The sequence below is a fragment of the Amblyomma mixtum genome, chromosome 2 (assembly GCF_055824585.1).
Source record: "Amblyomma mixtum isolate Tamu chromosome 2, ASM5582458v1, whole genome shotgun sequence".
NCBI classification, from domain to species: Eukaryota; Metazoa; Arthropoda; class Arachnida; order Ixodida; family Ixodidae; genus Amblyomma; species Amblyomma mixtum.
Genome location: NC_143013.1, coordinates 189,674,004 through 189,687,349, shown reverse-complemented (window position 1 = coordinate 189,687,349; position 13,346 = coordinate 189,674,004). Strand labels below are relative to the sequence as shown.

Below are 13,346 nucleotides of genomic sequence, written 5' to 3'. Positions count from 1 at the left end.
CTTCCGGAACTTCTACACGGGTCCCATTGGTCAAGAATAATGTAGCCTGTTTCCCTGTAAGTGCCGCTGCCGGTACAAGGGACTCACGCACAACAATGCCGGTGCTGCCCGTATCCCGTAATACCGAACCAGGCTGGCCGAACACCTCACCGTGCCCCACGGGCATAGCAGTTTCCACCGGGTTGGAAGGACAGACCATCTCCCCCAACTGGCCCTCTACGCGCGTTACCTCTGCAGGGTTATCGGGATGGGAATATCGAGGTGTCATGCAAGAGGCGGCCTCCTCACGGTCTCCTGGTCTCTTAGCTTTGCATGACTGGGCATCATGTCCAACCTCGCGGCACCAGGTGCAATACAATTGCTTCGGCCTCGCCCGACAATCCGACGCCTTGTGCCCAGTCTTCTCGCAAAGAAAACACCGAAGGCGGGATTGTGAACCCGAAACCTCGTCCTTGGCCTTATTTAACGTATGTTCCACCTGCTCTTTAAAGAACAACAAGTTATTTTGCCGCTGTGATTCGAGAAAATGATCAGCAGCCTCCGCTAGCTTGCCAACTGTCTTTCCCTACCGCTCACGTAAGAAAAGGGCTAAACGTGAATGACAGTTGTTCAGGAATTGCTCGCTCACGACCATCTCGCCAACTACCTCAAAAGTGCGGCCTTCTCCCCGCATCTCGAACCAACGGTCAAAAAAAAAAGCTAAACAACCTGGCAGCATATTGCGAGGCCGTTTCGCCATCCTGGGGCTTGCTTTGGCGAAACTTTTCTCGGTACACTTCCGTGGTGAACCTAAACCTCTGAAGCAAGGCAAGCTTCGCTTTGTCATAGTCCACTGAATCCTCAGGCGAGAGCCGACCGAAGACCCTAAGTGCTTCGCCACCAAGGCACAAGCTAAACGCCGTTGCCCACTTTTCTTTTGGCCAACCCTGCCCCGTGGCCACATGCTCAAACCTCTTTAAGTAGGCATCGAGGTCATCCCGCGCTTCATTGAACTGTGGTATGAGGCTATGCGGGTTAATGGAGCTGGCCGGTGATACGCTACGCTCTCCACGGTCACTCAGAGGATTCGCGCCACCCTCCATGAGCCTTATTTGTAGCTGCAAGTTCCGCGCCTCTAAATCCAAGCGTTCCTTCGCAGCCTCACGCCCGGTCTCTAAATTCCGTGCCTCTAACTACAATTTCTGCTTCGCAGCTTCACGCTCCGTCTCTAAATTCCGTGCCTCTAACTCCAATCTCCGCTTCTCCGTCTCTAAATTCCGTGCCTCTAACTCCAATTTCGGCTTCGTAGCTTCTCGCTCTAACTCCAATTTCTGCTTCGCAGCTTCACGCTCAGCGGCTCTCTCTTCCCGTGCCTTACGAAGCTCGTCCTCCACCCACGCTCGCAACTCCGCGCCGCACAAGCCCATGCGCTCGCCTAAAGCAACCAAATCTGAAGCGCTCATACTGTTCCTAAATTAACACAACAGGCAAAGAAATAAAAACAGACCTCGTCCTGTCGTAGTGGACGCCAAATTTGTGAGGACAGTGGGAGATTGCAGGTTGTATTTTACACAAACACAAAGGTACAAACTATAAACGAGGCGGCTTTTATAGGAAAGGAAACCAATTTCAGTATGGGCGTGAAAAAAGGAAAGGAACAAGAGAGCAACGCAACAACACACGGGAAAAACACACGAGGGAACAGAACAAAGTGCTTACGAAAAATACAGGAAAAAGAAAGTCAAAAAGGAAAGTCACACTACTTGTCTCTCGTTCGAGCAACGAGCGGGGAGGACTGGCTGGGTGTCGGGCAGTCAGAGAGTCTCTGGGCGTTCCAGTGTCGATGCACTGTTGCCGGCGTTTCTCCGTTCGCCTTCGGCGCTACCGCAGCGTCAGCGTCTGTGGGCTCCCAGCACGGTTCCCAAGTCTGGTATCCCGGAAAGGCCACGTAGACGCCAGAGGCGGCCTGTTTGGAGCAGCTGACGGATGGACGGAGAAGAGTGGCGCCTGGGCCTGGTTCTCCTCCAAATACAAGAAGATGTCCTGCGAAACGTACCTCGGACGGGAGAAAATGTCATAATGGCCCTGGACATCAAGGGGGCATTCGATAACGTCAGCCACGAAGCGATCCTTACGGGCTGTCGTGCCGGCGCCCACATTTCGCTGGCGGGCCTGTCTAAACAAGCGCTGCGCGCTCGCCGACGCTCAAAGCAGGCCCAGACTTTCTCGGACAAGTCGCGACATGCAGCGTGACTCATCCCGACGCCGCGGCGCCGACACGGACCCTTCCTCCTGTCCTCCTCTCCGTCGGTGCGAACTCCTCCGCCGCTCGCTGGCTCTCGACCATTGGTCTAATTTGAAAGGTGGCCAGTGATTGGAGGATTTGAACGGCTGGCTGCCGTAACCGTTTCCAGCGGCTTTAAAAGCGGAGCCGCGCTGAACCCGAGCAGCAGACGGGCAGCAGAAGAGCCATCACGCCGGAGCTACGCTCGCCGCCGGGGCCGCCCTTCGTCTTTGTGCTGCCCGTGGTGCTCTTGGCCCTTGTATCATGTAAAAGCCCTTGTACATACTGTACATAAAGTTCATTTGACTCACCGTCGCCTCGACCGTTTCCTGGCTCGGATGCCCAGTCCCAACAGTGGTGACAACAGTGGGATGCCCCAGTCCCAACAGTGGTGGCAGCGGTGGGATGCAAAGCCCCAACAGTGGATGGCAGCTGCGGGATCGACCGGCGTCAGCTACCTCGGCGCGGTGAGTGCCTGATGTTTTCCCCTCAATTCGCCAGACTGCTCTAGCACACGTGATTGTAGTTTAGAGTAGGGCTGTGTGTGTAGCACTGTAGAGAGCTTTGCTGTTTCGAGCCAAGTCGGAGCGCTTTGAAACGAAAGCTGGTGCAGAGGGAGTAAACGAGGCGTTTTGGAAAGAATTACTTGCGCGTGTCATACTAGTAGCGCTATAGTAGTGAACGGCAAGGGAATTCTAAGGAAAGGGCAAACTACAAGAGGCTATTGTGAGCGATGGAGAACTTCAAAGTGAAGGAACTCATCGAAATTTGTGAAGAGTTGGGCATTGATTTGGGCCCCGCAAAACGAAAGCATGCGATTCTTGAGATCATGCGAAAGGAGAACGTAACGGCTGAGGAAGCCAATGAGGCCTGGGAAGAGATCACAGAACGCCGTGAGCGCGAGGAGGCAGAAAAACAGAAGCAGCTTGAGTACGAAGAGGCTCAAAAACAGAAGCAGCTTGAGCGCGAACAGGCAGAACGTGAGCGCGAGGAGGCAGAAAAACAGAAGCAGCTTGAGCTCGAAGAGGCAGAAAAACGGAGGCAGCTTGAGATAAAACGGTATGCTCGCGCTAAGAAACTGATGGATCTAGAGCTTGAAGCGCATGAGACCGATTTCGAAAGATATAAAACATTGTCCGCTCTGCATGAGACCAACGGTCAGCAGCTGAGAGACAGGCCACAGCCCTTCGTGATCGCCGAAGATATGGCGAAATATTTGGCGGAGTTCGAGCGCGTCTGCGAGAGAAAGCGCGTTAAGCGGAATGATTGGGCACAGAAGTTGGTAGCCCTGCTTTCCAGCGAAGCGTATGACGTTGTCAAGCGCCTGTTGGACGGTGGCTTGGCGGATTACGATGAGCTGAAAAGCTTCTTACTGGCGAGATATAACGTGTCACCGCTGGACCTTCGCCAAAGGTACCTGCGAGAGAATAGCACCCCATCGTTTAACGATTTTCCGTACCAGTTTAAAGCCGACATTTTAGAGTGGCTCGAAAATGCTGAAGGGTCGGAAGATCGTGACGCAGAGGTAGAGTGCGTAGCTGTAGAGCAGAGCTCCCAGTGCGGCACAGAGGAAGGTAGTCCGTACGTGGCAGATGTAACTGCTGCTGTAACAGTGCGAATTGCCCCGCATTCGCCAACTGAGAAAGCCTCTACACCATCGGATAAGGTAGTCACAGCATCGGACGATGCATTTACAGAGGTCTCGCCCATTGAAATTGTGGTGGAGTTACCGGAAAGCGAATCTCCTTGCGTGTCCAAAGCAGGAGAAGTTGCCGAACAGGGCGGAGATGACGTCCGTCTGGACATTAGTGAAAACACTTGCGCCGACGCAAGCGATGTAGATGAGGACGGCACACCGTGTTGTTCAGCGCGTTCGGCAGAGATGCAGAAACCCGAAACTTACGATCAACGGAAGCAGGCGCATGGAGAGTTTGCGGACGCTGAGTTGTGCGTTAGTGTCTCTGGCGAGGAATGCAAAACGAGTCCCGTGCTTTCGCACTGCTCTGAGCTTTGCGACATTCCAGAAAGCAGCTGCAGTAGCGGGAACACCGCGACTGAGTGCACAGCCGACCCTCAACCGAAATTGGCTGAAACGCGTCAGGAGCATGACGAGAGCTGCGTGTCAGCAGTAATGTCGACAGAAAACACTGGTTCGTCTGCGCCTGAAGAAACTAAGGTGCTGGACGACAGTGGAGAACAGAACGTTCCAGACGACATAGGGGCGGTAGACGTCAGCCCGTCCGAGAAAGATGAGGACGAATGCGCACTCAGTGACGCTGACAAGGAAGAACGCAGTTTGGAGGAGGCTAGTAAAGGCGCCAAAGACAGGTCTGATCTAGGTAGCGCACGTGAATCGGCTGAGTATCACAGTGACATTGTCAGAGAACAGGAACCTAGGCGACGAAAGCAGCATGTGCTTCCTCAGGAGAAAATGATAGGAAAGCACGAGAAAGAAAGCTGCAACCGGAAGGAAAGTAACAGCCAGTTCCGAAAAGTGAGCTATCACCACAAGGTGACCGACAAACAGTGCTGCCGCCGAAAGGACAGTAAAGGCAAGCTCGAGAGAGAGAGCTGTCACCGAAAGACGATGAAAGGCAGGCAAAAGAAAGAGTGGTGCCGCCGAAAGATGAAAGGCAGGTATAAGAAAGACAGGCGCCGCCCAAAAGAGAGAAAGGGCAAACGCGCGAAAACGGGTTTCCACCATCGGAAGCGCCAGCGTCGCCGGCAAAATGACTTCAGTAAAGTCAGTTACGTTGTCAGCCCTGAAACTAGAGTCAGAATCAGAGCTAAAGAAGTGTTCGAGGCGTCGCTATCGCGAAAAAGGAAGCGCATCAGTGTGTCAAGGCACATCGATCTGAGCAGTCGAATAAACTGCAAAAAGAAATCGTGCAAACATTCGCGCGGAAAAGTGCACCAAAGCAGCAAACCGAGATTCAAGAGAGCGCTGCCCGGGAGGCGAAAAATTAATGAGCGGGACAAGTGTGAATCTTGCCGCCAGCACAGAGAGAGCGAGACGCGCAAAGGCACGTGCTCTCATGCGGGCTCTCGCTTTCCGCTGTATTCACGGGAGAAACCGCGCTCCCACAGAGAGCGGCACGCGCGCGGAAGGAAAGCGCGTGTGCGGCTCAAAGAGCGAAAGATAGTACGAGGCCGCAGTGACAGGGGCAAGAAAATTGCCAAGAAACCGTCGAAGCGCTCGGCCAAGCACAGTTATCGCGATAGAAAGCCGCGATTCGAGATGACGCCACTTAGTAGGCGCAAAATCAAAAGGCTAGGTAGAGGCGAACTTCACATTCATTGGAGAGGCAAAAAGTTGCGCGAGAAATGGACGACTCGTGGGAGGTCTGACTTGCCCCCACGAACAGAGAGAAAGAAAGAACGGTCCCATCGGAAGCGTTGCGCACTTGCTATGGGACGTCGCGACTGGCGCGCGAAGCGCAAAGAAAGGGACAAGTTGCCAGTCTATGAAAGCGAATCGCTCTCGTACTGTAGCTCCCATAGAAACTGGAAAGACAAGTACAGAGAGAAAGAAAAGCGCGTATACCGCGAAAGAGGCAGAGACATTAGCTACCGCGGTAGTAGAGAGAGAAAGAAAAGCGCGTCTACCGCGAAAGAGGCAGAGACGTTAGCTACCACGGTAGTAGGGAAAGAGAGAGAGAAAAGCGCAGCACAGCGAAAGAGGCAGAGTCACTAGTTTCCGCTGTAGCGGGTGTCGTTTACCGTCCGTTAGAAGCGAGGAAAACGCGAACGTAGACGCACTAAGCCGTGTGTTCTAAGCAAGGCTGGCTTCGCCTCCTCGTGACCTACATTTTGTCTCTTCGCGAACAGCTGTTTTAAGTTCGCTCGTAGATCGGGGAAAAATTTGTCCTCATTTGTGGCCTCAGCTGTGTGTTCTGGCCGAGTGATCTCAAGAGAGCGAATTTATTTTGCATTCATTCTATTCCGTGTTACGTGTTTGACACTTTGTTTGAGTTAATTACTTTCAAGTTCTCGTATCCCACATGCGTCTCTTGTTGGAGAGGGAACAAAAAGGGGACAGAAATGTAGCCAACAGAGATTTGAGACTTTAAGTCTGGCGTTTTGACGGGTGACGGAGGGCACTTGCTCGTGTTGGGTGTTGCCTGTTGTCGGTCGGTTCTTGGCAACCTGCAGAACGATCAACGACCGATGCTGTGAAGCAAGCACTTCCGAAGGACTGAGCGAAGCTGATCCAGTCACCTGGGCCCCAAAGCTGCGGAGCAGTGATCCTGTCCTGACGAGCCGGACCTGTTCATGGAAAGGAGCCTGGAGCTACCTGCGGCTGAACACCGGACGACAACTTGGAGGAGCCTGGCGTACGAGCGCGCCCCGCATCCGAGCCACGCGGAAGTAGCTCGTCTTCGTGGCGCATTGTCTGGCGGCGGTGGTGCTGTCGTGCCGGCGCCCACATTTCGCTGGCGGGCCTGTCTAAACAAGCGCTGCGCGCTCGCCGACGCTCAAAGCAGGCCCAGACTTTCTCGGACAAGTCGCGACATGCAGCGTGACTCATCCCGACACCGCGGCGCCGACACGGACCCTTCCTCCTCTCCTCCTCTCCGTCGGTGCGAACTCCTCAGACGCTCGCCGGCTCTCGACCATTGGTCTAATTTGAACGGTGGCCAGTGATTGGAGGATTTGAACGGCTGGCTGCCGTAACCGTTTCCAGCGGCTTTAAAAGCGGAGCCGCGCTGAACCCGAGCAGCAGACGGGCAGCAGAAGAGCCATCACGCCGGAGCTACGCTCGCCGCCGGGGCCGCTCTTCTTCTTTGTGCTAGCCCGTGGTGCTCTTGGCCCTTGTATCATGTAAAAGCCCTTGTACATACTGTACATAAAGTTCATTTGACTCACCGTCGCCTCGACCGTTTCCTGGCTCGGACACTCAGTCCCAACAGTGGTGGCAGCGGTGGGATGCCAAAGTCCCAACAGGGCCTAGACAACCTGGATTGCGGACGCAGAATCCACGGCTTCGTCAAAGCCTTCCTGTCCGATAGAACTGCCACCATCGGCATAGGAGACCTTCGATCGGAAAAAATTCGCACTCCAAACAAAGGAACACCCCAAGGGTCAGTTATCTCACCCCTACTCTTCAACATAGCTATGATAGGCCTAGCTCGAAAACTACAGAACATCGAAGGCATCAGGCATGCAATGTATGCTGACGATATAACAGTCTGGACAAACACGGGCTGTCTCGGAGAGAAGGAAGAAAGGCTACAGCAAGCGGCCTCTTGTGTAGAGCAATACCTCGCAGAAAGAGGACTCGCATGCTCGACCGAGAAATCGGAACTGCTGAGAGTCTGGAGAGGCAAGCAAAACCGGACCGTCCGAACCAACGAGGACCTAAAACTCAACGTCTACCTAGATGGGACGCCCATACCCGAAAAGACAACAATAAGAATTTTGGGCATGTGGGTTCAATCCAACAAGCGCAGTACTCACACTTTTACCCTACTGAAAGCAACAACGCCACAAGTCGCACGCATGATCACCCGCATCATCAACAGGCGACATGGCATGCGTGAAGAAGACACACTAAAACTAGTCAGAAGCCTAGTAGTTAGTCGAATCACGTACAGCCTACCCTACCAGTGCCTCAACAAAAATGAAATACAACAAGCGGATGCCCTGCTACGCAAAGCGTATAAGACAGCGCTCCGACTAGCACGCAACACGTCTACAGAAAAACTCATGGCCCTGGGATTACACAACACCTTTGAGGAGCTACGAGAGGCGCAGCTTGAGTCGCAAAAACTCAGGCTGTTGCAAACAACGACAGGAAGAGCGCTCCTGCAGAGGCTCGGATACCGCGAGCAGATGCGAGAAATGTCGAGGACGGCAACGATCCCCGACGAGCTTCGCAAGACCCTCAAAGTAGCGCCAATACCAAAAAACATGGATCCCAACCTCCATCGAGGCAGAAGAGAAGCGAGGGCCGAATTCATCGAGAAAACATACGCTCCTCAAGCCACGACCGTGTATACAGATGCGTCTTGGAGAGGAGGAGATACCAAAATCGCTGTAGCGACGGTGGTCGATTCGTCTTTACGCGAAATGACCAGCGCGTCTCTCCGAGGCTGCACAGCTGCAGAGTCCGAGGAAGTAGCCGTTGCTCTAGCGGTGGCAGAGGGCTATAGAACCGGGCGGTCACTAACAATACTTACGGACTCTCAAACAGCCTGCCGAAATTACATGAATGGCAGGATAGGTCGTCACGCGCTCCGTATACTCCTCGCAGCGAGTGACAGAATTAAAAACCGGGAAGAACAAAACGACAAAATCCTACACAAAATTGTGTGGGTACCGGGGCACACGGGGGTTGCAGGGAACCGAGAGGCCGACAGGATAGCTCGAGGATACATTACTTTCCGAGCTTCCGACGAGACCGCGAAACTCGCGCCAGCACCCAGGGAATACTCGGCCATACTACAAAACTATAGATAGAGGCAGAAGAATGCGATATCCCCCACCGCACAAATCTCTCAGCAGAGAGGAAGCTGTCACTTGGAGACAATTACAAACAGGCTCTTTCCCAAACCTACATATACTGAACAAAATGCACCCTACGATATACACGAACAAATGTCCCTGGTGCGACGAAAAACCTACACTATACCACATCACATGGGCCTGCCAAAACATAGACGTGGTCCCCAAAATACAAAACCCGAGTGCGGAGCAGTGGGAGACTCTGCTGTCCAGCGACCGCTGCGAAGACCAACAAGGTCTGGTACAGCGAGCTCAACGGGCGGCAGTGGCCAGCGGAGCCCTGGACTGAGGGCAACCGACCACTGATTAGAGGCGGACGACTTCAACAGAGAAGGCTCCTGGGGGTGGAACCAAGACGTCTCTGAAGAAGCCCCCAAACCACAGGAAAAACCATTACTGTAAATAAAGTTTTCCCTTCCTGGTGGTTGAGGCTCTCGCCGATGGATGTCTGCGGCTGAGGCCCAAGCCCGGAACTCGGGGAGCCAGCAGAACTCGTCCACGTCCGTCGCCCACCGCGCTCTTCTCTTCTCTGCCACGTAATCCTCTTCTACCTGTCCCGGCGTTCCCCTCCGCACGCGCTCCTCGTGCTTTTATGCGAAGCATATTACTAGAGGTACACTACAGCCCTTCACCGTGGTTACGCGCCGTGAACACCACGTGGTACAGTGACGTCACACCACGGGACATACCACGTGACACATGACGTCACTACAGAGGAAGACGGAGGTACACTACATCGCTTCGCCGTGGTTACGCGCCGTGCACACCACGTGGTACAGTGACGTCACACCACGTGACATACCACGTCACACATGACGTCACGACAGATGAAGACGGAGGTACACTACAGCCCTTCGCCGTGGTTACACGCCGTGCACACCACGTGGTACAGCGACGTCACACCACGTGACATACCACGTGACACATGACGTCACGATAGAGGAAGACGGAGGTACACTACAGCCCTTCGCCGTGGTTACACGCCGTGCACACCACGTGGTACAGTGACGTCCCACCACGTGACATACCACGAGACACATGATGTCACGACAGAGGAAGATGGGGGTCCACCTCGCGCCGTCGCTGTGATTGCACGCCGTGCAGACCACGTGGTACAGTGACGACACACCACGTGACATACCACGTGACACATGACGTCACGACAGATCGCCGTCACGCGCTGGGAGAGGGAGAACGATGCCATCGCGCAGACACCGGAATGTCCTCGAGCGGCATTCCCGCGCATTTCGAACGCGCGTTCACACTCGGTGTAGGTGAAACGCTCGCTCCACCGGGCAGGCGGACGCGGCTTCCGTGGCAATCCAGGCGCCCACCCAACGCGCGTCTCGGGATTAGTCGGCGTTCCGCTGTAGCCATGCCGTTGTCTTCCCCCACGACGAAGGCTTCTAGTGCTTGTATTAAAATGACCAAGTATTCAACCAAGGAAAGCCATGTATTACCAAGCCTAGCCATCAATATGCTTCGCATCTGACAAGGGTTAACCAAGTTAAGCCTCAGCCATTTTTTCGTCTACTCCTCACAAACGACGCTGGGTGGCGCTATCTCCTTACAGTTGTAAGCACTTTCTCTAATGTTTTCGGTATGTCTTTCTTTTCTTAAAGAGCTTCTCATATATCAGACCTGCCTTTCGAAGTGTGCTTGCATCTGTTGCATTTTCGATTGGATTTGCTGCATCATATCCTGCATCATCTGCTGCAACAACAGTTGCATTCGTATTGGAAAGTCTCCCTCGTATGATGCTTTTGGTTGTCGTCTTGGAAGGGCTCCAGTCGTGTCGAGTTCCCGCTGTTGTTCTTTTAGCGCTTTTGTGAGCTCCTCAACTTTTTTTTCTAGCTAGTTTTGTTTCATTCGAGCGAGTTCTAGCTCGTGTCTCAGAGCATCGCTATTCGCGTCCTTCGGTTCTGTGACGCGATTGCCTTTGCTGTTTCTGGGCTTCTGCCACTGCAAAGCAGTGGCAGAAGCCCAGCTCACCTTCCAGCCGCTTTTCTGGGAAACCTGCTTTCTTTTTCTCTTGCTTCTTTCCCTCCTGTAGGCCGGCTGGTGGTAGAGGCGGGTAGCAGTTGGACCTCAATAGGCTCCTCGATGTCTCTCCCTCCCAGCTGAGCCATTGCTCGGGTGGTCGGCCGTGTTGGCCGCCCCGTCCTTTTCCTCTTCTGGGTTTTGGCTTTGCTTTTTTTAGTCTGTCCCGGCACTCCATGGATTCGGTACGGTGTGCCTCGCCGTAAATTACGCTCTTGGGAGCGCATACGTTGTCGTCTAGCGGGTCGTGCACTCCGCACATTCCACAAACAATAATCTTCGGTGTGGGGCACACGTCGGAGCGGTGTCCTTGCTGGAAGCAGACGTAGCACACTGGCCTAGTGGGGCGGTAATGGTAGCATGGTACTTCACCTCCGTAGTATATATGGCGAATTTCGCCAAGACCGGGCCGTCAAACCTGAGCACTGCCGTCTTGGATTTTCCGAGCATCCTTGACTGAAGTATGATCACTCCTTTAGTTCTGATTCGTATGTGTGATTGGGTTCTTCGGGAGGCGTACCTGGGTCTACACCATGGATCACGCCGCGGAAGACGTGTTCTGGAGCTGCCACGTAAGCGTTTCTATAGTAAGCCTTTCCGTCGAATTTGAGACGGTAATGTGCCGCACTAGCTGAGCCGTTTGCTCATGCGGGGTACTAACGATAATAATGTGGGATCCGGTGCGAAGCCTTGCAAGTAGGTCCTGGTCCTTGAATTGCTGGCCGCACGCCATGACAATGGCGCGCGCTACTTGGTAGGTGGTGACTTCACCATGAGACCTTTCTTAGGCCTAATAATGATCTTGTAGTCACCACTGGGGAGTGGCGGCATTCTCCGCCTAGGCTTACTCTGCTCCCTCGGTCCATTCTTGTTGCGGCCGGTCGCATTACCCGGTAATTCACCATCGTGAGGCTCGGCGGCCGGGCCAGTTCCCGTGCCTTAGCGTTGTCCTCACCTTTGAAGTTTTCTCTGGCGCTTTTATTGTGCAAGCTCCCAGCTGGCATCATTGTTGTACCCGGCTGGCACCGACGATGAGTCGGACGGGATCCCGTCCTTACTTCCCGAGTCGGCGTCTCCGAAGTCATCTTCATCCATATCTTGGAATTCGTTGAGAAAGACGTTTGGAGGTTGTAGTGGAGCACCCTTGGCTTGGCTGGGCTCCGTCATATGGTTCGTCTTTGAAGCGGCGTCGATTCTAGGCGTCGGCGTCGCCGACAGGGTTAGCGACCCATGCTCTCCCGATTTCGAGCTCGGTGACCCGTCAGAGTTCGCGGGCGGGCCGGCGTCCGCTAACTAACTTTCAAGTCCGGTAGAAAGCCGAAAAATGGTCTTACCACTTGAAATTTGTATACAGGGGATCTACCACTTGATTTGTTTCCATTCCGATTAAAATTCGGTGGCGACAATGATCCGGTCGAATTTGGTCAAAATTTGCAGCACCGATGCGACGCGGGCCCGCTTACCTGAACCGCCATGTAGCGTCCAAACCTGTAGCGAGAGCTACACTACGCCAGGCTCTTCGCGAGGTCAGCGTGGTTGTGCGCTGAGCCTTGGCTTCATGGGCAAGGCGTCCTATCAGTTGGTGAATTGCGCGGCATCGGGATTCGAGCGCCATTTCCGTTCCACGCGAGGCGGATGCCGTACCGCTATGCCACCGCTGCAACTGTCTGTTCTCACTGAATTCTATGTATAATATACCCAGTGTTTCAATGCATCCGCCGGAGAAATGCCATCATCAAAAAGACACCGTACAAAAACACACAGCCGGAAAAACGTTTCGGTGGCTTGCTGACGGCCACGTTTTGCTCCCGCAGATCATGACTGAGCAAACTTGCCAAAATATCTCATCTCAGCACAGGCTCACTTAGCCCGCGCCTAATATTGAATTATCGCAAGTTTGCTTCATTGCAAAGCGCAGTAGCGCAGAAAAGGCGGCCATCGCATACTCCAGCTAAAGATTCGATCGGCTGTACTTAACAGGCTACTTCGGCTTCATGGCGGCACAGCCAGTGCACACCGTTTGATTACGTCACAGTGATTGATTTATATGTAAAAAGAGTCACCTCCAAGTACTGCACTCTTGTTCACATTTGTTCTGCAGGAATGTGGAGCTTCGGCGGTGTCAACGACCAGAGTTGCGAAGCACATACTGGCATACGGCTTGAAGATCGCCGGTTGACGGAAGCTATTTCCGTTTAGTACCGCGAATGGCATATTGGTTCAAATATATTTCTATCTTCAGCTGAAACCTTCATAGAATGCAATAAATAAAGTGGAATCTTAGAAAATAACAGGTGGTAATGAAGATACCTTTTTCTTAAGCAAAGCGGAGTGTGTGAGCGCTAGGCCGCATGATTAACCACCTAGTGTTGCGTCCAGTAATACCGCAATTTCAGGAATGCTGACCGTGGACTAATATGTTTAAGAGTTAAATATTAATGCGCGAGCACTAAGGATTTCAATCTCGAAAAAAAACCATTGTTTGTTTGTCTCAAGCCAGCTTTACCTGCAGAAATGAAGTAAATATGGTCTTACATTG

The 13,346-nt window shown here is 53.3% G+C and overlaps 1 protein-coding gene across 1 annotated transcript in view; it reads left to right on the top strand.

Annotated features, from left to right (window-relative positions):
* The window catches only part of LOC149361869 (uncharacterized), a 109,366-nt gene extending 96,268 nt beyond the window's left edge, over window positions 1-13,098 (top strand). The window contains exon 6 of the mRNA XM_089569606.1: window positions 12,909-13,098. Coding sequence (XP_089425732.1) covers window positions 12,909-12,986 — 78 coding nt within the window. The 3' untranslated portion in view covers window positions 12,987-13,098. The remainder of the gene's footprint in view (window positions 1-12,908) is intronic.
* The last annotated feature ends 248 nt before the right edge of the window (window positions 13,099-13,346 follow it).